This window comes from Chaetura pelagica, unplaced genomic scaffold, assembly GCF_000747805.2.
Source record: "Chaetura pelagica isolate M959 unplaced genomic scaffold, ChaPel_1.0 scaffold31, whole genome shotgun sequence".
In the NCBI taxonomy this organism is placed as follows: Eukaryota; Metazoa; Chordata; class Aves; order Apodiformes; family Apodidae; genus Chaetura; species Chaetura pelagica.
Genome location: NW_009952481.1, coordinates 3,986,418 through 4,012,040, shown reverse-complemented (window position 1 = coordinate 4,012,040; position 25,623 = coordinate 3,986,418). Strand labels below are relative to the sequence as shown.

The 25,623-nt window shown below is 42.8% G+C and overlaps 1 protein-coding gene across 1 annotated transcript in view; it reads right to left on the bottom strand.

Annotated features, from left to right (window-relative positions):
* Positions 1-3,931: 3,931 nt before the first annotated feature.
* The window catches only part of CCBE1 (collagen and calcium binding EGF domains 1), a 159,167-nt gene continuing 137,475 nt past the window's right edge, over positions 3,932-25,623 (bottom strand). Inside the window, exons 3-10 of the mRNA XM_010008774.1 lie at positions 20,918-21,052; positions 20,044-20,181; positions 14,675-14,781; positions 8,661-8,781; positions 6,461-6,600; positions 6,333-6,368; positions 5,746-5,781; positions 3,932-4,165 (exon numbers count right to left, since the gene is read on the bottom strand). Coding sequence (XP_010007076.1) covers positions 3,932-4,165; positions 5,746-5,781; positions 6,333-6,368; positions 6,461-6,600; positions 8,661-8,781; positions 14,675-14,781; positions 20,044-20,181; positions 20,918-21,052 — 947 coding nt within the window. The remainder of the gene's footprint in view (positions 4,166-5,745; positions 5,782-6,332; positions 6,369-6,460; positions 6,601-8,660; positions 8,782-14,674; positions 14,782-20,043; positions 20,182-20,917; positions 21,053-25,623) is intronic.

Below are 25,623 nucleotides of genomic sequence, written 5' to 3'. Positions count from 1 at the left end.
TCAGGGGCTGTGTTTGCTGCCCGAGCGTGGCTGGATCCCGCCTCACGCTGCCCCGCAGCCGAAACGACACAAGGCAGAGCTCATGCCCTCACCCTCCTCCGGGCAGCGGGTGTAATTCAGCCGCAAGGACACGGCTGGTTTCCTGCTGCTCACCTGCTCCTTGCATCCAGCGTTTCTGCGTTTCAGGCCGAGGACGGGTAAAAAAAGCAGCCACCCACAGCGTAAGAAAAAATATCTTTGTTATTATGAATGCATCATAAAATCACAATCGTTTTGTACACGTTTTAGTATTTCATATATAAATAAAGTGAACAGCATCGTTACTGGAATGTGTAATAGGGACAAACATACAGATTTTAATGTGAAGTTAACAAATTCTTGGACCTCAGTCCCACCTTTTGTTGCCTCTCTGGGGCTTCGAGTATTATGAAACACTTCAGGGAAGAAGGCTCAAGCTGTGATGGCAACAATAACTCCAGGCATTACCTTAATTCAATTTACAGTCAATTTTCATCTCCTCTTCCTCGTTTAGCCTGACTATGTAGGAATTACTCTGTGTCAGTATTCCAGCTTTGCAAAAAAGACTAATCCTGTATGTACTTGGCACAGCGTTGAAAGAAAAAATTCTCCAAGCTTTATGATTTTGTTAAGCCCATTAACAATCAGCATTTTCCCATCACTACACACTCTTGCAAATGTTTCCGTTAAATAGATCTCTAAAATTAATAAAATAACAAACTCTTTATTATCCTTTTGCTTATAACTTGATGTCTTAACATCAAAATAATATTTCTTTCTAATAGAATTATACATAGTATTTGCACGAAACACAGTTTTCATGTGCATGACCCTCGTATTGAAACTAAGCATGAATGTAGATTTTGCTACTAACTTATTTTGGATTCCTGTTGGGGGGAAGGTGTTGTTATTTTGGGGGACCACATCAGAATAAATAATTTAGAAGGTAGAGACTTCCCTGGCTTCCCAGTAACCAAACTTTAAATTGGAAATGATTCTAGCTTTATAAAATTTTAGGTATCCTGAAGAAAACATCACTTTTCCATATGGGTGTGTATGTTTATCCAGAAATCTTAATGAAATATTTAAGATACAATGTCTTGTAAAAGTTATCATACAGTTAATCAGCAATAAAAGGAGAAAGTCTATGCCAGGTGCAGAACGAAAGCTGAACCTTCCCAACCAGCTGTGCTCAGAGGGGCTGTCCCTGCTGGAGGAATTCCAGGGCTTACCTTTACCACAGCATCCCCTCCGTGTTGCTGGGAGTCAGCCAACAGATTTGGGGCAGGGAGTCTGGAAAGAGGAGGGTGAAGCACAAGGGCAAACCCAAAGAGCACTTTCCTTAAGCATGTCTGTTGGAAACCCTGCTCTAAGCTGTGAAAACCAGCTCCAGAAAGGGAAGTTACTGAGGTTTTCATTTGGAAATGCACATAAGCATGTCCAACATTTAATGTCTGTGGGACAGTTTTCTCTACTGACAGTGTGGCATCTATTTTATCTCCTTTTCTGGCCTACTTTCAGAATTTCCCTCCCCTGGATACTTCAGCACAGCAGGGAAAATTGTCACTTGCCCCTGAATTTGATGGCCAAACTGCAGGAACTTCTTGTTTGGTATTTGTCTGTATTTGGAAAAGCAGAGATTATAACTAAAATAAGTGCCCTTTTTTAAAAAAAAAATAAAATTTTAACATTATCTTCTTGTGGGCAAGGGGCAATAGAATTGAGTTGGTATGTAGGAAGTCACTCATCTAACTCATTATTCAGGGTCAAAAAAACCTGCAGCTGCTAATTCTGCAGTGGAAATCAACCTGTTCCAGCAGGTGATGGATGGGGTGTGGTCGTACATTTATCCAAGAGTTACATAATTTGCAAGAGTTACAACATTTGCCATTTAACAAATTTACTTTAAGGTGTATTTTTGAATGATCTTATTTATACCTACTCGAGTGCTTAAAATTAATAAAATAAGACATTAAATGCCTCAGTTCATGCTTTCCTCGAGGTTTCTTTCAGCCTGCTGCATATAAGATGATCTCTTCTGGCCACAGGTTCCTTCCCCAGATTTCATTGATTTTCCTGCTACCTACTTCACGAGACTACTTGGATCAGCAGCTTCTGGCAGAGCTCCTCCCAGAGGAGAAGCTGAAAGCTGACAGGGTTCAAGCACAATAATTTTATTCTAAGATATCCCCTTGATTTGTAAATATCGATATGCATATAATGTGAAGAGGAGGAGTGCAGAACATTAATGTTCTCAAAGCTAATGCCCTTGCTTGTGGCATAATGATAGCAAGGAGGTGGAAAACAATTACAGGAATTAACACATCCCCCTAAGATAATACACAAAATGAAGGTCTAGGCAGCCAGCTGTTCATACAAACTGTACCACTGGTGTGAGGATTACACCGACTATCTTTTGGCCCAGAGAATATGGAAAGGATCAAAGCCTTTTTAGGCTTATCAGAAAAGGGCTGGCTTATATTTTTACCTGTATTTATTCTATTAGAACATGCAAGCCCTGAAAAACTGGGCAAAATAAGAAGCTTTTCTTTGCATTTGTAACATGGACATGACCCAGCACTGAACATACTGTGGAAGTAGCAGCTACACAGATACAACATTGAGGTTTTGTGCTTAATACAGTCCTTTATCTTCTGAGCGTGGCAAAGTCCTCAGCAGCTGTGGTGATCCAAAAGAAGTGGAAACATCTGTCATCCACGAGATATGGTCTAACTTGTCCATCGAATTTTCCAGTGTTAAAAAAGGGCACTCCTTTTCATCCCCCTTCACAAATACAGGATCCCCATTTGCAGTACCTCACCTTAGCCATCCTCGTACCAGTTGGCACCTTTTGCCACGTGCGCTCCTGCACCTACTTGTACTCCTCAGACACCCAGACAAATACACTGCACCTCCATGTTCCAGCTCCATCAGTTCCATTTTAGGTGGCCCTCATGCAGCAGAGAAACCAAACAGACAGAATCCTTTGCAAACATGAGGCCTCTCTCTAATCTCCATTTCACTTGGACTTCAGCATTTCACCAATGGAGGTCTGAATCTAACTTTTTCTTCAAGGCCAGGATTGATTTTATGCTTTCCCCTGAGCCTACTTGATTCACTTATCCTTGGTTTTCATGCTTTATACATTCCCTGTTCTCTTGCTCATCTTTGTGTACTGAATCCAGCATGAATCTGTTGAGGAAGGGAGCTGGCCTGCACACTGAGCAATGGGAGAATGGTAAGGAAAAAGTAGCGTTAATTGAGGACAAGCACATCTTTCTGACTCTCTGAATTATATACTCTGGCAACACAAAGCCAAATTATTTCCAAATCAAGAAGCAGCACCATTATATCATGTGTCACCATATTTTCTTGCCTTGTCCTGCCGTAGTGGGGCATAATAGAAGTAGACAACTCCACTTATAGCTGGCCTCTGCTGTGAAACAGGGTTCCACTTCCCATGCTTTCCTAAGCTGGAGGCTTGAGTTCAGTGGTATAATGTATTTACATGTATACAGTAACTGTGGACCAAGGTTTGAATTACTGACATCATTCAGGGAGGATGTTCAGCCCCTGCTCTGCCCCTGGCAAAATTTGAGTGCTGGGTCATTTGGACTTAGGTACAAAGTAGGCAGATGAAGTGCTGTGGTCTGCATCATTAGCCAGAGCGTGCCTTAATTGTATTAAACATTAAGAAGGTTTTCTTGATAGTCTAGGTACAGCACATAGTGCAGGTTTGATAGTATGGAAATGCTGCAAGGAGGCTACCACGAACAAGGAAAGCTACAGTACAGGCAGCACGGTGAGGAAAAGCAAAAAAAAAAACAAACCTGGGAAATTATATATTTTACATTGTCAGTGCATTTTTATATCGAAGAACTCTTAAAGGGGCTCTATTTTTCAGTAGGTGAAGCTAAGGATGGGCTGCCTTCTGTATCCTGGAGTCTCTGGGTGCTGCCCGTGGTCTGTAGTCTTCCCCAGAACCAAAATCTACTGTGTCATGATAGTTTGTAAATTCCTGAGGTAACGGAAACTCCTCTGTTGATGAATGAGTCCTGTGTCCAAATACTCTCTCTTGCAGCTCAGCAATGTCATTTCTGATGTCTGCCATCATCAGCAATAGGAAATCAAATGAACCTGGTGGGCCCTGCAGTCACAAGGCATGGTCATTAGTAATAATCCACTTTGCTCTTACTGTTTTCAGGCAGGTTGATACAATTACTCATGCAGGGGTAGCTCAGTAAAATACTGATTCCTATCAACTGCCAAAAGTTAACAGTCTTTTTTTGGATCAACCTGCTTAGAAATCAGTTTTCAAAATAAGGCAAGTCTTTTTGCAGACAGAGCCTACATTTCCACCATGCTTAGCCCTTTTGCTACTTTGCAATTCCTTTGCTACATCTGCTTCCCCAGAGTATCTTGACACCTCATGGAAATAGAGGACATAAATCTTGGTTCCCTGTGTTCCTTCTTATTAAATGGATAGAAGCCACATTCTTAGAATGACTCAACAATCAATAACTATTATTTAGTTTTAAAGTTTTTTCAATAATTCTGGTATTTGAACAGTATCTTTTCAATATGGTAGGCTCACTGCTGTCCCTTGCTCATTAGCTATTGGTTATTACAATGCAGAGAGCATCCATCTGTTTCATCTGATTTAAGAAGATCGACATTTATTTTTAGCTGACTTCACACAGTAAAGTACACTGTTAAATAATGAGGACAACCTGCTGGGCATATTCTTAAAATCTATTCCACCAACAGAGAAAACACCATAAGAAATAATTTTTTAAACAATTTAACCTGAAAACAGATTGTAAATACTCATTCTTCTCTTGATGACTTACTCAAAGCCTGTAGTTTGCCAAATCCCTGAAAGAGGGGCAGGAGCTCGCACCAGGAGCCGTGGCTCCCAGTAGGAGCGCTGGCTGAGCTGTACTAACTGGCACTCTGCCTGGGACCTCATGCTGCTGCCTTCTGGGAATGTCCATGTCCCACGGCTGTTGTAGGGCAGATGTGCACCTACTGCCTCAGTACCACACCCAGCATGGGAGGAGGTGCGTAGGCAAAAACATTTGGATGAAACCAGGTAATTACTGTCCTTCCAATAACATTTTCTGTGCATGGAAATTATTTTTCGCTGTGCTTTTGACATAGGAGAGGCGTTTATTTTTCTCCTTTTGTCTGACCTGTTTTTCATAGATTATAGAATGGTTTAGGTTGGAAAGGACCTTAAAGATCATTTAGTTCCAAACCCTCTGCCATAGGCAGGGTCACCTCCCACTGGACCAGGTTGCTCAGAGCCCCATCCAACCTGGCCTTGAACACTTCCAGAGATGGGGCTTCCACAACTTACCTGGGCAACCTGTGCCAGTGTCTCACCACCCTCACACTAAAGTATTTCCTCCTAATGTCTAACCTAAATCTTCCCTCCAGTTTTAATCTATGATCTTCTGTCCTCTCACTAAAAGCCCATGTAAAAAGCCCCTCCCCAGCTTTCCTGTAGCCCCTTCAGGTACTGGAAGGTGCTATGACTTCTCCCTGGAGCCTTCTCTTCTCCAGGCTGAACAACCCCAACTCTCTCAGGCTGTCTTCATGGGAGAGCTGCTCCAGCCCTCTGACAATCTTTGTGGCCCTCCTCTGGACTTTCTCCAGGAGCTACGTGTCCTTTTTAGTAGTCAGCATCATTCTGTTGTGGAAATCCCTCCTGTGAGCAATACTTACAGGTATCCCCTTTGGTCCTGGTGCGCCTCTCTCGCCCTGTAATCAATACCACCCCAGTTAGTTTGCTGTGACTAGAGGAAATGAAAAAAAACACAGTTTGTCTCTGCAGCCTCACTCACTGTCCTCAGGTCAAGAATCACCAGCTTACACTTGTTGAGAAAAGAAAGTGAAGGTGGAATGTGAGGAAATTACCACTGATTCTAGTGGGAGAAGAGTTGGGCACTTCTGGTATTTCTCCTAGGCCATAACAAGCAAACCAGTTAACAGGAGAAATTTACAAAAGAGCAGTCTAATTAGATGTGCTAAAGGTAAAGCATCTGTGTTTCTTCACAGAAAAGCCAAAAGAGCTGCAGAGAAAGGCAGGGATGCTGCATAACAGATAGCCTCGCAGTGCAATTTGCAAGATTTAAGGACTGGCAAGCACAACATAGCAGAAGGAAGGCATGAAGGGATAGGACAATAGGACATTTCCAGCTTAGCAAAAGTGGGAAATGCGTGTGACTGGAAGTTTGTAGAGGATCTCTCTAGCAAGCCTGCACTTCACATGTGCTTGTGCCCACGTTAAGGAAAACAGTACCTCTCCTCACCTTGCTACCATCTCTCCCTGGGGCTCCTGGTGGGCCCTGCAAGAGAAAATAAAGTGTTCACAAGGGCATGACAGGTTGTGGATCTAAGGCAAATTGTGCAATACATGATGGGAGGTGAGAATACTGACCACGGGGCCCCGCCTGCCCTGCTTAATATGTGATATGTCTGGAGATGGGCCCATAGGTCCCATTGATCCACGAGGGCCTGGCTGTCCGGGAGGTCCAGGTGACCCAGGATCTCCTTGACTCCCCTTTGGTCCTGGAGCCCCTGCAATTGACAGCAAAGGTTACCTGCTGGGGAAAGCCTGCAGGACACCTCATCAGTGCCAGCAGTGGGGACTGACCATCTTTTGAAACATCTTATGGACTGGTTGCCTTAACACACCCAAATCCACAAAAAGACAAGCAACACAACAATTATCTGACACAACAATACTCCTTGTCACAATGGCTACAAGAGGTCTTCACAAAACAGTTTATGAATAAAAAATATTTTTTAAAAACAGAAGCTGAGAGTGCTACTGCCAGAAGGTTAGGGACACAGGCTGGGAATGAAAAGAAAAGCAGAAATGCTTCATTTTCACACAAAGAAGAAAAGAGCAAGTCACATCTGAGAAACATCTCATAAAAAGAAAGCCTCAGGAAACTCATGGGGATGTTGGGTCAAAGGCATCTACATGACTGGCAGAGAAGCAAGCCCTTTTCCCTGATGGGTTGCACCACTCTTTTGCTCAGTATGGTAGCCAATGTCTTAGGGGTAAAAAAGACTCTTCTTCCATTTTGCTTCATACCTTTTCAGCTTCTGCTTATTCAGCAGAGAATGTTAGTTTTTAGAAAGGACACCAGAAGCAAAAAGTGTTTAGGTCAAAAGGTACACTACAAAAATCCAAACAGAAAATCAGACACCTGAAACAACCTTTGCACAAAAATAAAGACCATGGAAGTGTCACTAGCTGAATTGCTTTACAATTAGAGGGGAAAGCACTTTTCTACATACTAAAGGCATGTGGAAGACGTAGAAAATGAAAGGCAGTGGGTAAAAAGGGTTCAACAGGACAGAATAAGTGCAATTAGGGTTTTCAAAAGGAGTAAAATCAAGCACAGTGGTGAACCTCGCAGGCCGAATGCCAGGTTGGATGAGGATTTGAGCAACCTGGCCTAGTGGGAGGTGTCCCTGGAGGTTAGGAACTAGATGGTATTTAAGGTCCCTTCCAATGCAAACCATTCTGTGATTTTATGACTCCTCCTGAAGGCCCAGGTGGCCTGTTGCTACAGGCAGAGGAGGTGAGCAGAAGCCGTTTTCAAGCCGACACGACAATGCCACAGTACCTTGGAGAGCTCAGTCATGGGGAAACCAGATGGAGGGCATGCAGAGTCAGGCCTACGATAGAGAGATGGCAAGGCAGCAAGCACCATACATTTCAGATTCTGATGCAGAACTTCTAACCACATTGTCCTTGCACTTAGGATATACAGAAGACTGAAGATACTCCAAGAAAATAAGATAAAGACTCAAAAACCAAAGCAAGACTGCAAAAGTGGGGATAAGTGGGGAGCAGTTCATTAAGGAGTTAATCAAACCTTGTAAGGAATATCTGCTAGTCCTCTTTAAGAATACTGCTGACACCCAGCACCATGTGAAAATTCCCTGGATTTATCAATAAGCCAAAATTAGGCATTCAGCAGTATGCAAAATTTTTAACATCACTGGCTGCAGGCTGCAAGGTGTCTGGCTTAAGTTAGACCTTTAGGAACTCTCTGCTTTGCTCATTGTTTCAACACATATGTAGCAAAGAAGGTGTGAGTGGAGTTTTACTTTTCTTTTCAGATTCCTTTGAATATGGAACACGGAACACACATAAAACCAACAAATCAATCCTTGCAAAACCAGACAAGGAAAAAGAAAACAGTTGGTACAAATCCCTGCAAACCAAAAGCACATTTTTCTGCTCTAATAATGACAGTGAGCTAAGGCAATAGGTATTCTTGAAATGAAATGGAAAATGCTGTAAGGCAGAGATAAAATATGTGAAAGGACAACTGAAGCAGGTGATACATGCCAGGGAGAGGGAGAAATTTAACACATACAGGACAAACACAGCTTGCACTCCAAGAAACACATGGACTCAACACAATGGATAATGTTGGACAGTTGGCAGAGGCTAACCATAACAAACTGAAAGTAATTATTTTAAAATTTAGTAGCAACATGAATTTAATAATAACAATATGAAACACATGAAATGCTATCACACTGAAAGATTTAAACTTATATTTTTTTATCTGTGGCACCGCTGCACATTCAAGTCCTTCTGGTCTGTATCTTACCTGGAGGGCCTTGTTGGCCAGGCTGACCTGGAGGGCCAGGGATGTATGCATTAGATGCAAGCACTTTTTCACCAGTGATTTGCTTGCTAAGGTCAGCAGCATTATTTGGTAGCAAAGCAACCTGCCAAAATAAAAAAAATCCCTGTAAGTTCTTCATAATTCAGATGAATAAATTACCTTCTTTGTTAAGCTTTCATGTGGAGAAACAGCATATAAAAATACTGCATTGAAATAATCAGAGAAAACAGCAGTTACACCTAAGCTGACCAGGTTGATTCTTTTTAACTATGAACATGAAAGTTACTTGAAGCTCCTGCCATAGAATGTTGTCTCAGGGAAAAATAGCTCCTTGAATCTATGATGAGCTGTCCTTGCAGGTAGTGGGAAACAGCTGGAAGAATGCCTGGGAACTTCTGCTCTCACCTGTACATCTTTCTGACTGAACACCTTGCAGAAATCTTTTAAGACAACATTGTAATGGGCAGTAATGGTCTACAGTGCCTTTCCACAGAATCATTTGGTTCCCCCATGGAAAAAAAAAAAAGTCAGATTTTACAGAAACAGTATCCTCCTTGGTCTTCCACATATGGGGAGTGTGTGTCTGCGTGTGTGTGTCTGTGTGCAGCAGAAGCTCTGGATGGGGATGCTAGAGATGATACACAAAAATAGATACACATATCTCTCTCTTCCCAAAAGGTTTCCTAAGCTTGAGAGATGCCACATGAAAAACATGACACCATTTGCCTTTAAAGGCTTTTATGAATTCTGGTATTTTCCTTTCTCTGAAACCAGCAACCTAGTAGAAACGCTGATGCTTCCTGTGAGGCTATTCCCCTTTCAGCTCACCATGGAAATACTCCAAGTCAATCCAAATGGAAGGTAGGAGAAATTAAGGACATACAGAGCAACAAGCTGACAAAAATTTAAATCTTGCAACTGCTTGAATCTTCCTAGGAAACCTCTTTTTCCTTACTTTAATTTTTTTCCATTCATTTACCATCCTTCTCAGGACAATATTTGCTCAGATATTTAGTTCCCAATTGCTGCCTTCATAGGTTTCAGTAACAGCCCCAAACACTCTGTGAATCTGGCCCTTTAACCATACTGTTTAACCCAACAGATCTGGATCTGTTCTGCATAGAGACACAAAGCTAAAAGAAATTAGAATGTAAGAGTATTGGCACACTGGGCTTTAAAGTGCCAGCATCCACTAGATCAGTTGTTTAATTATCCATTAAACATTAGTTTCCCCAGATTGAATCTATTTAATAATTAAACATTTTTAGGCATATTCTGCAAACATTTAGTCTCTCCAGAGACAGCAGAGGGCAGATGACAAGCCAGGAGGCTCATCTGCAGTGAGGAAAGAAGTTTATTAGTGGTGAGTGGCTGCATGTAGGGTTGGGAATATTGCACTGCCAAAGAGAACCGAAGAGCTATTTCAGCAATACCAGGGCAGGTCTATCCTGGGTCAGTGTGGAGAACTGGCTTCCAAAAAAAAAAGTCTCTCACTGAAATTGACTGTAAGGGAGAGATGTAACAGAAGAAATAAAATAAGAATAAAGGAGAAAAGGGTGTGTGTGTGTGTGTGTGTATGCACTTCCCTGAGGAGCTTCTGCATGGGTTCTATACCTGGTGGAAGCCCCAAGCCAGGGACAGACCCACCAAAATAATTCAAAGGCTATCCTGAATATATAATTGGTGTCAGAAAATCCTGATGAACAGACAGTGTGATTGTGCCCTGAGACAAGGCGGCTTCGACCCACAACCGAATTCAATCGGTGACAGTCAGCTTTGTAAAATGAATTTGGCTCACTGAAAAATCTGATTATGGTTTCTGCAACAATTGTGTGGGAAAGCTGCATTAAATAAAATCCATGCTGACTCTTGTTATCTGACAATGCTTTTTAATCAGCTCTTTGGAATTCCCTGCACTGAACTGTTCTCAAGACTCCTGTTTGTTTCTGTAATTACTAAATACACAACCTCCTGCCCCTAGTGAAAACCTGGTGTTTGTGATGCACAGGAAAAAAACAATGCTATGCACTTGCAGGAAATACTATAACTGGGCAAATTTCTTTTGGCAAACAAGTTATTAGTTGTGAGTGTATTTTAAGGGCAGCCAGTGCTGCTTGCAGTTTGGGGTTGGATGCACTGAGCAGTTCTGAAAGAAGTAAGAGTGAGAAAAAATAAGAAATGCGGAGAGATTTCTTGGTGGCATTTCTGAAACACCAGTTTGATTTTTCAGATTGGAATTCAGAATGTGATGACAGGAACATAAGGATTCATCAGCCATTTGTGACTCAGGTTTCAGAGAGCACTGCCATTTTCAAAGACAAGATGACTGCACCAAAGGCAAAGAAAGAAAGATGATGTAAGTCTTACAAGAATTTGGTAGATTTACTCCACCCCTAGAAATCACTGGTTAGATGAGGTCAGCACTTCACAGAAGTCCCACAGAGTGCTTCTTATGTCCCCTCTCCTCTGAATCTACTGTCATAGAAAATGGGGATCCAGAACACCTCCTGGTGTGCCCTTTGTACTTTGGTTTTCCAAAGAAAAGCATCTGCTTTTTTTAACAATAACCCTGCAGATTATTCAGCATGCATCCCAGCCATTGCGTTACAGACCAGGCTTCAGACTGCTGAAGATAAGGGGATATTCCATGGGTCTTAGTACCTTATCCTGGGGCCGAAGAGGAAAAATCAGTAGCTGGGAGTCCTCATAGCCATATTGGCCAAGGACCAGCATGAGGAGGTCCACTGACAGGCTCTTGTCAGCACACTGCAAAGTTTTATTTCCCAGAAGTGTGTCCACCCTGTCCAGAGCAGGGTCCTGGCTGGATACAAATGGAAGGTTGCAATGACCATCATGCTGCAAACTTCCTTTGTCCAACACAAATCAAGTAAGGGGTGTGCAGTGCCAACACCACCGTGCTACAACCAAGACACAGAGTTAATTCCTGTGACTACCTGAGAGGATTATACTTTTTTTCAGCAGTTTTTATGAGAATATTTTCTGTGTCATCAGTGTTTCTCCTTAGGGGTGGCCACAGGTGAGTGGCAGATTAATTGATATCCTCCTCAGATATTTTGCTTAAATTTCTGACCAGATCCTCTTCTGGAGATCTATTGCTATCCCAGCTGATAAATAGACATCACTTAGTATACAGTCCCTGCCATTAATATCCTTCAAGTTATATTGCAAATGTCCAGGCTGGAGTAAAAAGATGTATTTAGTGGCAAAGACCCATCATGAAGAGGATTTGGAAGTGTATTCCTTTCTGTTGCTTAAATGTTGACTTGTTCCTGACATCAAGGCTGTTTTAACAACTTAGTAACTTAAAAAAATAAAAATAAAATCACACAGCTGCTGTGAAAGCATCTACACATGCTTCCCCACTGAATCAGCTGGACTTGAGGCCTGCACTAGGAGTGCCAAAATACCCAGGCTCTGGTCTAGCTCACTGGTGTTTGATTCTTCTGGCCAGAAAATGGTTGTTACATACACTGGGGCCAAACTGTGTGTTTCTGATGTTGACTCACATCCTCTTAGGGATTGGATATCCTAACTGGCCTTATTTCTATTTCACCTCCAAATCTTAATGGCCCTTGGAAAATATTTTTTATCCATTTGCATGCAAAGATTAGTGAGGGTAAGTTTTTTTTAAAAAGACAATACTAGAAACAAGACTCCCATATGTTGTGTTGCATGCTACATCTGGAGTTTTGGGTAGTGTCTAGGAGATCTGTTGTTTAGATGACTTTGATGGTTCTTGACAGTAGTGATATGGAACATGGCCTTGTAGTTAAAATTTTTAAACAAATCTGTGCAGTGGAATCCAGCAATTCCCCTATTCCAACTGCTGAACTGCTTCCTTGATTTTTTAAATTGTTGGCTGTGAGTGATGTATCTTTCCCCTGGTTCTCCAGCTTTCCACTCTTCTTCCTTCCAGCAAGGTAAGAGATCAAGCTAGGACTGTCCACAGCTCCCTAGTATATCAGGATAGTGCACCCCACCAGCTGACCATGCAGGGTGACTTTTTGTTCCTTAACTTTGAATTGCCCTGTCCTTGACCTGGAGCAGATGTTGCAATTTTCTAAAAAGGTATTGGTGCCATCACCAGAGGCAGCAGGACTTGAGTTTGCCCTGTCCTTTCCTAAGGAGACATAAAACCACATGTCCTACTTCCAGAAGCATACTGCAGTCCTAAGCCATAGGGTTTGCTGGATTGGATCCTTCACAGACTCTTCTGCTAAACATAATTTTGCATAAAGTTCATGCCATTTGAAAGCCTTAACAGCAAACCTGAAGACTCAATTCCCATAAATCATGTCTCTGGCAGACAAAAATCAATCTTTCTGTACAAAACAAAACAACTTTGACTGCAGATACAGAGACATGTCCTTCCCAGAAGAGCTGGGCCATGGGGAGCAGCTGGTGAAGCACTAGGGTTCATGTCTCTCTGGGCAGAGAGCAGTATGAGGCCAGATCTCCTCTCAGCATGGACAAAAGCTCTCCTGTCTGTGGAGTAAAAATGCTGAGAGTATCAGGAGACAATCTCCTCCATCTCTGTGTGGGGCACAACCCAGTGGGCTACCTCTGAGGATGCCAAATAAATCAGGTCCCACTAGGAAGACACTTGGGGAAAATTCAGGCCATGATGGGACTTAGCTATGAGACAAAAGTGAGCTGCATAGTTTGGCTTCTGAACAACAAGTGCCCATAGCAACAGGTATTGATGGTGTTGGTTTTCCAGGAGTGAGTTTTGAACACAGGCACCTATCAGTGGAAGTTAGACACAGAAAACTTTCCATGAATTAAGGTCACTGTTTTCCATCAATTCTTGCAGCAAAATACTTGGCCAACAGTGTGACCCCAAATGCCTCCCCGGGGGTCAGTGTGAGCCTGCTCAGCATCACGGGCTGTGGCTGGGCAAACAGCCACAAAAAAGCACAGATCCTTTTTTAACCTGTTAGCTAGCATTTGTTTGAAAACAACACTTTCCATCACACATAAAATTCTGTCACTTCCACATTTATCTTCTTACTGATCCAGAGGGAAAACATGACATGATGAGATTTTTGACATAAAGAGTATCTCAAATGTCATTGTATTTCATTTTAGTGAAACAGCTTTCTTTTTCCCTGACACAAATTACACTGAATGAAAATTCCATGGAACTATATTAAAGGCAAAAAGTGAATATAACAAATTGTGTTTTGACACAATGAAATTAAGTGAGCACCTGGGTGAAATTAATGGCAGCCTGTCAATATGCATTGCTGAGAATATTCCTGCAGAACATTTCCATTTCTGAGAATTGGAACATTTGAAGGAGGTGACACCAGAAAAGACATTATACCTGCACATCTCCAAATCCTGGGCTGGGCTATTTCAATCCCACCCAGGTGTAAAAGATGGCCACATGACCAGATAAAATTTTTAAGTGCATTATTTTCTACTTGCAAGGACACAGGTGGAAACAGAAAGGGCTGGAGCTGAGAGGTCTTTATTTTTAAAACAATCAAAGCTAATGTATCTGTTAGTGATGGTTTTGTTTAGCCACACACCTTCTATTTGGCAAGAATCCTGTATCAGCACACTATTAATGCAAAATCATGTTCTCCCACATTCCCAGATCTGCAGAATGTCTTGCACTTGCATACACTAAAGGTGGATCAAGTCCAAAGTCCTGTGTATTCAGAATGAATAAAAAACTGAGGCCAGTGCAGATTGCCAAGAAACCTGGGCTCAGACTGGGATGGGTGTTTGACAGACTCTGTTACCATGGGCTGGGTAACACGGCTTCATGAGCTTGGGCAGCAATCTACTGAAAAGCAATACAGAGGCATAAGGAAGGTATGCCATTTCTAGATGATTTTAGAATATGTTACCATCATCATCTATATGTGCACAAGAGCCACATGGCAGTGACAGCTCCAGACACATTTAATGTCAGTTGTCACAGAACATGCAGGTCTAGTAAAGGCATGACTGATCCATGTTCATACCTTTTGCTTCAGTTGTAAAACCGTCTGCTTTATTTGATGAAATTCCTTACAAGAAGCACAGCATGTCCCCGATTTTGCCACATTTTCAGATTTCTCAGGAAGTCCAGCTGAAAGAGAAGTTTCCAATACAAATATAAAAAACGAAAGGAAAGAAATTCACAAAGTGATCACAAAAGCAACTTGAAGGTTGTTACATTTCCCCAGACTGTGGGAAGAGGAGGGAATCTTGCCATTATTAATGCTTTGACTGTGAATTGCTATGTAAGGCTGAGAAACTTTGCAGGGACAGCTCTGAGCTCATTTTTAAAGCAGCTGTTTCCAGTTAACAGTTCCCAAAGAATTTCTTTTTTTAATACCTGGAAAAGTTTACACCCCTTCTTTTATCTCTGTGTTTAGGGTAGACTAACCCTACAGATCTGAGCTGATTTACCGTCCCCTGAAGGGCAAATTTTCACATGCTATAAATTACAGTAAAATCCCTCACAATACAGTAATTTCATTCACTTGGCACAAACTGCTCTTTATCAGTGTTGGTTATCCTCCATGTGATGGAATCAATCTGAGCAGAGATGGGGATTGAGATTAATGACAGGGATTTAAATCCTTACAAGAGAAAGGGTCACACCTGTTGATATTACACATGAATGGGATCTTTTCAGGAATCTATTAAATTATTAAAAATGTAAAAGGTATCACAGATGTTATTTTTGTCCTTTCCTCAGTTCTATACACAGTGAAGCACTTCTGCACCACAAGCAAACAAGCATTTTTTTAACAGATGTTTCCTTATAAAACTTTTAAGGCCAGGATGGAGCTTGGAGCAACCTGGCCTAGTGAGAGGTGTCCCTGCCCATGCAGGGGGTTGGAACTAAGTGACCTTTAAGGTCCCTTCCAACCCAAACCAGTCTGTGATTCTATGATTCCATGATTAAAGAAAAATGTGATTTCCAAAACACAGGGTGACACACACTGGCTGACTCAAGGTGAGCTTTGTTTTTTTTCCCATATATTCACTGAGAAGCATAGAGTGCATCATGGCTCTGCATATAATGTGTGGCCTTGTACAATGTTACCTGGGAAGGGTTATTGGACATGTTTAACCACTGGCCTTACAGAGCAGGTCCTGTACTGGAAAAACTCTGCAGGTCCTCCTTATTAAAGTCAGCAAATCTTCAGACTCTTCAAAAAGGATCAACTACAATGCTCTTTGCTATTGTTTTATTCTCCTCACTCGAACACTTTCACATCCTTCCTCTTTCCATAAATGTGTATTGATTTTCTAAACATCTCCATAGTTTTAAAGAAAAGTGAGACTTTCTAATACTAAACATATTACATGGTACTTGACTTTAAATGTTTGCAGGGTCCAATAAGGAATATTGCACCCATCAGATGGTCATCTGTGGTGCACTAATGCAGAAATTTAGGAAAAAACTGATGGGATTTAATTCCACATCAGCTATGCTTGCTTTTAGGAGACAAAGATTCATTTCTCTTCTAGTCAGGGAGGAGGAGGCTGTCAGGGCAACGTGCTGGAGTGACCAGCATCATTAAGACTGGTATTAGCACTGAACTGATCAGAAAATTAAGAGGCAAAGGCTTTGGGGGGTTTTCCTTCTCATCAACTGCCTGCTCCCAGACTTGCACTACAGTTGACTTAAAATAATATACAATTTACTTAATGTTTTTAGGACATAAAGGGCTGGAGAAGCTCTGCTATGAGGAAAGGCTGAGAGAGTTGGGGCTATTCAGCCTGGAGAAGAGAAGGCTCCAGGGAGACCTTATAGCACCTTCCAGTACCTGAGGAGGGACTTATCACAAGGACATGGAATGATAGGACAAAGGGTAATGGTTTTAAACTGAAAGAGGGGAGATTTAGGTTAGACACCAGGAAGAAATTCTTCACCATGAGGGCAGTAAGGCACTGGAATAGGTTGCCCAGGGAGGTTGTGGCTGCCCCCTCCCTGGAGGTGTTCAAGGCCAGGTTGGATGAGGCTTGTGCAGCCTGGTCTAGTGTGAGGTGTCCCTGCTCATGGCACGGAGGTTGGAACCTGATGATCTCTAAGTCCCTTCCAACCTTAACCATTTTATCATTCTATGACTTTATGATAACCTGCACACATTGTGTTAAGAAATGTTGTTGAAAGCAACATACAGGCATAGGCAGAAACTGCTGGAGCCTCTGCTATTTTAAACCTGATTTAATCCCACTAGATTCAGAGGAATTACATGCAGATTAAGTAGCAGTGAATTTGGCCTCATGTTTCATTATAAAATCCAGTTTATCTTCCAGAAGGATGTGGTACACGGGGCTGACAAGTGCAGATAAAGCAGGGCTGGAACAATCCATGGAGATTAATGTGGGGGTTCAGCTAATGTTTTGGAAACATAATACCACTGATATTTCTGCAAATCCAGTTGGATTGTCCTGTCGGAGGAAGAAGTCCAGCAGCATCACATCAGCAAGCATGAGCTGTGTCCCAGGAGAGAGGTGGAATCCTCCTAATTCATACCGGACAGAGGTGATGATTTGCCCAGGGAAGGAGTCATCCATCAAACATTCACTCTACCCCCATCCAATCCTGTATCAGGACCAAACTATGAATAATGCCAGAATAAAGCATGGATAAAGCCAGAAGCCTCCTAGGATGAGCCAGAGGGGGGCAGGAAGCAATTAGATGGAGCCACCCACGTGTGGTGCAGATATGAAGGTCACCAGCCAGGGCCTGTCTGGCCAGCACTGAGCAAGGCACTTACACAGCCTGTTTCCATTGCACAGACCTACACCAGGAAACCAAACGTGTTTCGGAAAAGGCTTAAACCAGCCCCACTTTGTGAAGGCTTTCCAAAGCATGAAGTCTAGCTCACGCATGACGTTGCAGTTCTGATGGGGGTCCTTTCATCTCGGCGAGACGCCGGTGAGCCCCGCGGCACCGCCTGATAAGAGATTTGCTCCGTGGAGCAATGTGTTTTCTTTGCATGTGCTGGAAGACTCTGTCTTGCTGATGCTGGAAGAGAAGGAGATGCTGGCGGGGGAGAGCTCTGCAGGGAGCTGTGCCGCGGGTGGTCTTCGCATGGAGACTGTTGAGTTGATCATCTGTGTTGTATTATCTGGGCTCAGCCTGCTGAGATGGTTTCGTTTGCCTACTTCAGCGTGGGTAGCTGTATTGTCTCCCCCAAATGCAACATGGCCGTGTATGCAGCAAAAATGCTCCCTATTCTTGTTCCCCCACTCATAAACACAAAGCTCTTGGTCGTGACCACTCACAGAGCCAAAAAAGAGCCTGGATTGGAGCCTTCAGGCATGGCACAGCAAAGATGCAAATAATAATACCCTGGGTTAAAGCCAGAGAGGGATACACGTGTTTTCATGTCTTTCACATTACATTTCAAAATCAAATGTAGGTGTTCCAACTACCATGAAAAACAAGAAAATCTGTTTGTTGGGAAGCAATTCCAGCAGGGATGCAGAGCCCTCCGGGGCGCTGCAGGGCTGGGGCTGACCACGGGGTGGTGCGTCGCTACAGCCCGTCACTCGGGCTGCCCAAAAACTTGGGGCGTTTTGGGATGAGTTAACGGCCACGAGCTCCGTGAAAGAGAGATGACCAGCTCCTCTTTCATTTGCTCCAGGGGTCTGGCAATCAGTAACGTGAACCTGGAGCACAGCGGAGAAGCAGAGCAGAAAGCGTCCTTCTCTGCTTCGCACAGCTGATTGGGGAAATGTTTTGAGAGATGGTGGTTATTTAATTCTAAATTAATTACTGGAACTGACATTTTTATGTACCATGCACATTCAGTGTAAAATTGGGGTTTTTTTTCAAATGTTAGAGTTGTTTCCACAGCCTTGAATATTTTGAATGGTCAGTTATCCTGAATGCTTTGGGCTTTACCCTGTCAGGAAATTTGAACTAGCCAGAGGAAAAGTTAACTAAAAAAACTATTTGCAAGGGGATTATATAGGCTATAGATCTTTCCTTTATGATCTCTGCACACTTACAAGGAAAAAAAAAGCCCAAACCCAAAAAAACCCAAACATTTTGAACTACAAGGAACAATTGAAGTTAATGGAGTGGCTCCAGTTACACATTTCCAGAGGAAAATCAAAATTATAAATTGTTCAGGCCATCCAGTGGGATCTGGAGCAGCCAGTGGTACATGTGTTCAGGCATTAATTGATGAACCCGCCGTAAGTTATCATTCATCAAAAGAGGTTTGGTTTTTTTTCCAGAGCACAGGTTGTTCTCTTCCTACTTCCCTTCATGCAAGTATTTAATCTGCAGTTCTCTAAATGCTGTATGTTAATAACTGGGTTGAGGCAAAAAACTTTGAAATAATTTATACACAGCACACATATATTCTTTGAAACCAGCAGTGAAAAGCAAGAATAACCCCTCACATTTACCCCTTTCCCATCATATATTACTTCCATAAAAGAAAGAAGGAAAAAATCTGACTGCAGCCATGAGACAGACAAACTAATTGCACACTAGCAGAATTCAGTGCTACTCACCATAATTTAGCAATTGATGTAAGCAACATTTGAAAGGTGTGTGAATTCCCAGGCACACCTTTTCTGAGCCTCTTGTACCCAAAGCCACTAACCACCCAACCCAGGGCTGCTTGCTAATCTCAGATGTTTGTATGAAAATACAAATTAAACTCACTGAAATAAATTTAATTAAGATATTAAGTTAATGACAGCTTATAAGGGTCAGCATCTGCCTTTTTTTTTTTCCTCCTACTGTCTCCTGAGCTCTAGACTGCAAACTAGGTATAATCCAGGTTCTTACTGGAGCAAAACAAGGCTTTTAACAGTTGGATCAAGTGGTGTAAGTGCAGCTGTGATGTCAAGTTTCACTGATCAGCCACTCTGCCTCTCCAGGGGAAGATGCTTTCCACATCCTCCAATGTACTTGTGCTTTTTGTTTGTAGATGTGCCTACTGATTTACTGCTGTGTGTGTGTGCAGCTCGTGAGCAGCGAGACACTGGAACAGGTTGCCCAGAGAGGTGGTGGTGGAAGCCTCATCCCTGGAAGTTTTCACGGTCAGGCTGAATGGGGCTCTGAGCAACCTGATCTAGCAGGAGATGTCCCTGTGCATGGCAGGGGGATTGGAACTAAATGGTCTTTAAGATCTCTTCCAACCCTAACAGTTCTATGATTCTATGAACTGGGGAGGAGGAGAGCCTGTGGCAGGACTGCTCCACAGGCTCTCGGGTCCCCAGTGAACAACCCAGGCTCTCCAGTGGCATCACCAGCTTCAGACCCCTGGCTCCAAGTGTACCATAGGATGCAGTTCCTCTTTACAACACATCGCCCTTTTAGTCAGTACTTTGGCCCCATGAGCTTGACGCCCCTACTGGCATATACCTTTATCTCCTTTGGTGCACGTCCTGCCGTCCTCCTCCCGGATGTAGCCTTCGTGACACTCGCACCTGTAGCTGCCCATGGTGTTGACACAGATCTGAGAACACAGCGTCCCATTGCTTGTGGCACACTCGTCAATATCTGGAGAGGAGCAAGAGCTGAAAATATCCTAACGCCAGAGGTTTCAGACCTCAAATACAATAAAATACTTCCTTTAAGGGTAGCAGGAGATTTTGCGGTGAAATAAGTGAGTAATTGCAGCTCCTCTGGTGCTTTGAGCTGGAGCTGAGTGCAAACTGCACTATTATTGCCAACACACCTGGCATTTTATCAGTGAACGCCGTGTGTTCCGTTTCTTTGCATTGTAAAGCTTCCAAGCAAATTTTGGGTCCCTGCCACAGTAAACCACACAGTGCAGGACTGTTGAGTCGGGGTACGAGCCACATGGGTCCTCATGTAAGGGATCACTCCTGAATTAGATGATACCAGCCGTGTGAATCAAACTCCAAGGATTTATTTTCATAATTAGGCAGGGTTATAGTGCTTTGAGGCTTCCTGGTCCCTCGTTTCAGGTCAAAACCCAGATATGACTCAAAGCATGCAGGAGGAATCAATAAAGGGAAAATTACATCAGCCCAGGACTTCAAAGGGTTTGGATGCATATGTCTTGTTTTAGATACTACCTCCTAATAATTTCAGGGGGATTTAGATCTCTTACTTCAAGGAACCAATCTTTCAATTATAGTTAAAAACCACATTTGTTCTGTAATAGTAAAGAGAACAAGAAAGGTTTCAGATCTAGACCGAATCCTTAAAGACCTGAGGGAGCCGGATCTGTCATTAAGCAGAGGTGAGCTCAACACGTTTTTCTACCCACCCAGGCAATAAGGCTTCTCCCTGTTCCTATGCCTCTCCCGATCATAGCGGTACCCAGGGTAGCAAGTGCACAAGACTCGTCCAAAGTTATCTGTGCACTGCTGTTCACAAGGAGCTTCAGCACAGACATCATAGTCTAGGGAGAGAAAAATGTGGTTAGGAGAATACCAATGGCAGTAGCTGGATGATAATATGACAGGAACTCTCTGCTAAGTATTAAAGTTACATTGGTTTTGAGTACTGAAGAAACCTAGAAATTAAACACTCATGAGGCATAAGGAAAGAATTGTAGAAAAATTGTAATTGCTAATTACAGCTTTACAGTAGTTAAGCTATTTCTTAAAGGTGGATTTAAGTAAGGAACACTTTCCCATTTTGCAGAATTTAAGAAGTCTTCCAACAGAAATATTAAATTACCTAGAAGCTTTTTGCTGTCAACTTCTACAAATTTTTAAGCGCTCATAACAACATTTCCTAAACAAAATGATGTGAAACACTGTGGGATGAACTGCCAAATCTGGGCAGAAAGTGTATCATAAGTTAATTAAAATCACACAACAATTGTTCAAAGCCACATATAACCCTTCTAGCAAAGAACATGTTACAAAACCATCATCACACTTAGCAATGGCAATGTGAGAATTAGGGCATGGTAAGTGACTGACAGGGCTTGTCACTGAAATCCCAGAAGAATGTCTGTAAGTCCCAAGTTGAAACCTGAAGGAGAGTGAATCTGTTTCTCATTTCACTGGTGTGTGGCAGCAGAGCTGCAGTCCAGGCAATGGACACCAAAGCAGAACAGGGTCTGACCTGCATCCCTGCCCCCTGGCATCAGGCTGGTGACAGACAAGCAGCCCCCAGATGTGAGTGCTTTGCAGCACCATGGGGAATATTAGCCAGGAAAAGGAAGAAGCTGAAGCAGCATCTAGTCTCAAAACCAGCACAGGCAAACCCTGATGAAGATTGGGCTTTATGCCAAAGCAAATGGCAGTTTCTTTTATCATTTTGGAGGAACATCATCCAGCACACAGTGTCCATGTGGCTGTCACTGTGACCTTCCAGTAACTGGGTACTAAGGGGCCACAGCAGAAATATCCCGTTCCTGCTCCAGACCAAACAGATCTAAACCAAACCTAAGTGTTTGACTGACTTCCCAGCAATGCGCTGTGTTTTCATATAAACAGTATAAAATAATTAAACCCCAAACTCATTATTGACTAACACTAATGACCAGCAGACATCTCTGGGTATGATGATTTTTTCCAAACAATTAGAATGAACTAATAGATGGTAAAGCAAGGAAAACCACATTTGCTGCACAAAGTATATAGAGGACACGTGTAGCACTGGAGGTGGAAGTGACAGTGTGCCAAGGTACAGAAAAGCACCAAATGAGACTTAACAAGCTGCTGTATGTCACGCCAGACCTTCTTAGACCAAAAAATACTACTCTAATGGTGCCAAGCATTTTCTCCCTTGTGCTTGTCACATTCTGAATATCAGGCATCCTTTTTTTGTCCTTCCTGCTTCACAGCTGTATTGATTTTAACACTTGAAGTCTGCCCACAGTGCTGGGGTGGTGAATGGCACCAGGAACTGCAGCAGTAACCAGAGTCTAACAGCCTTACACATGGAAGAAAAACATGGCCCTTGCCTCCATACACACTCAGCCTGGGGGCTAGCTTGGGCTTTTTAGGTGGTGCTGGGGCTGTAAACTCCCATTACACTTGGCACTTATAAATAGTCACAGATATAAAGCATTAGTGGTGTTTTGTTTTTTTTTCCTGGGCACAGTTGCAATTTTCATTTTCCATTGCAATAGAATCAGATGGAGAACAGGTTAGTATGCCCAGCACTGAAGTGAACATGCCTTCTCCTTAGCCAGTATGCCCATGCAGATGCTGGATTTGGCCTGTGCTGTGTTCAGCTTATTCAGAGCAGAGTTAGAATGAGCACTGTTCTCCCTGAACTTCCACAAAGAGATGTGCCCAAATAAAATCACAAAAAACAGTTCTGGAAGGGACCATCTTCCATCACAAGCAGGATTAGCTAGCTATTTGTGAACCTTTCCTAACAGTCATTCATCTAACCTGTATCCAGAAATCCCTGAGGGATGGAGATGAGCCACCATGCAGTTTGTTTCCCAAGATTAAATATCCTTCCAGATAGAAAGCTTTTTACTCATATCTAATCCAAAATCCCCCTATAGCCACTTAAGCCTACTATTTTGTCCTCTTCTTTGCCATGAAAAACAGTTTACTTTCCCCCTGGCTGCAAGTTTTCACATACCTAAAAACTGTTATCACATCTGTCCTCAGCCTTCTTTTGTCTAGACTAAACACCAGTTCTTTTTAATCTTGTGTCTTATGTCATATGTCTTGTAACTCGTGTTCAAATAAGGCTTTTACACCTACCTTAGCAGAGCTTCATCAAGACCATTGTTTTATTTACTTGCATACAAGGCCAGGGAAAGGCCCAGAAGGTGACAATCTCCCTGCTGGTGGTTCCCACACCATCAACCCAGATCATGCAATGACTGTGGGCAGGTCCTGCATCACAAAGCTGTGCATCCCCAGGGCTTTGGTCCCAGGTAAAACAACTCCTTCAGGAACAGTCCTCACAACCGGGATGAAACTGAGCAAATTCTGCTGCACCATCTCTGCAGCTCTCCAGAACTGGGGATGCACATCGTCCTGCATTCAAGCCCCTTGTCTGCCAGCCCAGACTAAGAAACTTGGTTTGAGGATGAAACCAAGCCTCACTGTGAGGATCATGCTGTTCCAGACTTCAGGAAAACACAGAAATCTGAAGCAGAATAGCAGATGCCTCTACGCATATTTCATTGAACTCAGGAATGACAATACAGCATGTGAAGTTCTACCAAGAAAATTTCTGGAACAACATTAATGAGGAAAGGGCAGATCTGATTAGTTTTTTCCTATGATCAAGTATTTTGCTCTGCACTAATGCACAGCCAAGACAGTCAAGTAACAAACCAGCGGTAGGAAGGGTGCTCTCCAAAATAAGCTGTTCTTGCTTTACTCTAGGTCAGACCACATGACAGGACCTCATTGTTTGGAGCTGTGAGTCTCCAAAGCAAAAAGGAAGGAGATCATTCAGGAGAAAAGGGTGAGGAGCTTGTTTTTTACCTGCTTCTCCAGTCAGGTGGAGCAGGAAAGAGATGCTACAGGGGGAATCATACAAAGCAAACTGCTCTCAACGTTCCCTGAGGATCATTGCTCCCTGTTCCTGCAGCTGAAACTGAGATCAAGAAGGTGAATCCAAAGCAAATGAAATTAAGAACCTGTGGGCATGGACTCATACTGGACTGCAATGACTTCTGTTGCTTTTCAAGGACAGATGTGAAATAACAGGACAGAAACCAAAGATGGACATGGACAAAGACAAAACCTTTTGGGAAAGAATCTGTTTAAACAGCAGCTGCCCAAGACCAGTGTCTTACTGAGGTGGCCATAACAGGGCAGACAAGGGAGGGTCTGTCCCTCTCCCAACCCTGCTGCCTGCAGCCACTGCTAAATCCTGGAGAACACAGGGCTGGAACTACTCATGGCTTTCACTTGCCAGCACTGGATTAAAAGGTGCAGATGTGCTCCAATAAGATCACATCTGTAATGAATTTATGTGCCTGTGTCTAGATATGCCTTTCATACAGCTACTCTGTCAAGATTATGCCAAAAAAACGTGTGAAGAGCCAAGTGATGTCTTGTAACAGAGTAAGTGAAATGAGTGCCTCACTGAATCATGTTCCTTTTCCCTATACCAACAATCCAAGAGCGTCTCAGATGTTATAGCAATTGCTGTGGCCTCTGAAGTTAAAGGCAAAACACAGACGGAGCTGAAAAGGGGAGCATGGAGATACAAAGGGAGAGAAGCTGGAGCCAGCAGAGAAATTCAATTAATGGCAGAAACTCTCAGGTTACTGAGATGCAGTTAACAGACAGAATTAAATGAAGTCAGTGGGTACATAATAAAAGCTGCTTTCATAATCACCTAAAACCTCAAGAGATGAAAATTAGAAGCCTAAAATAATATATTGCCATGGTCTCATTTTATTTTTACCCCTATTACTTCTCCTGCTGTATCCATTATATTGAGTGAATAACCAGCGTATTAAATTGTTACTATCCATAGGAAAGCTGGAGGCCAGACGATAGAGTCCTGGCTTCTTTCCACCCCAAAAGGATTCAGGGCTTCTGCCTCCTACACACACAACTACCTTCTATAACACAGCACAGCTGCCTCCTCCAAGTGTCCATCTTGCCCTGGGGCTGTCATCTCATGCCACTCACCCCGAGACAAATCTCACTGCAAAACGTTGGGATGAAGAAATCCTTGTAAACATTAATTTCACCCAAACCCTACTCAGGTCCCCAGGGCTTGGAGGGAGCATCATGAGCTGTTTCTTCACAAGGAAATAGCAAATGCACAGTTTGTGTTTTGAGAAGATGTGTGGTTTCCCTTTCCTTCCCTCCCCTGTTCCATTTTTTTTTGTAACTAGTACTCCAGTTTCCAGCCATAAGCAAAGCAGATACAAATACAAAAAAGAGCAGCAGGTTTTGGGTTATAATCCCTGTTGGCTGGAGACTGTAATTCAAAGACCAGATAACTGTCTCCAGTGTGTAAATTTGTCACTTTTCTGTTCAGCCCAAACTGGGAAAACTCTCAGGTCATTTCAAGGCTTTCCCT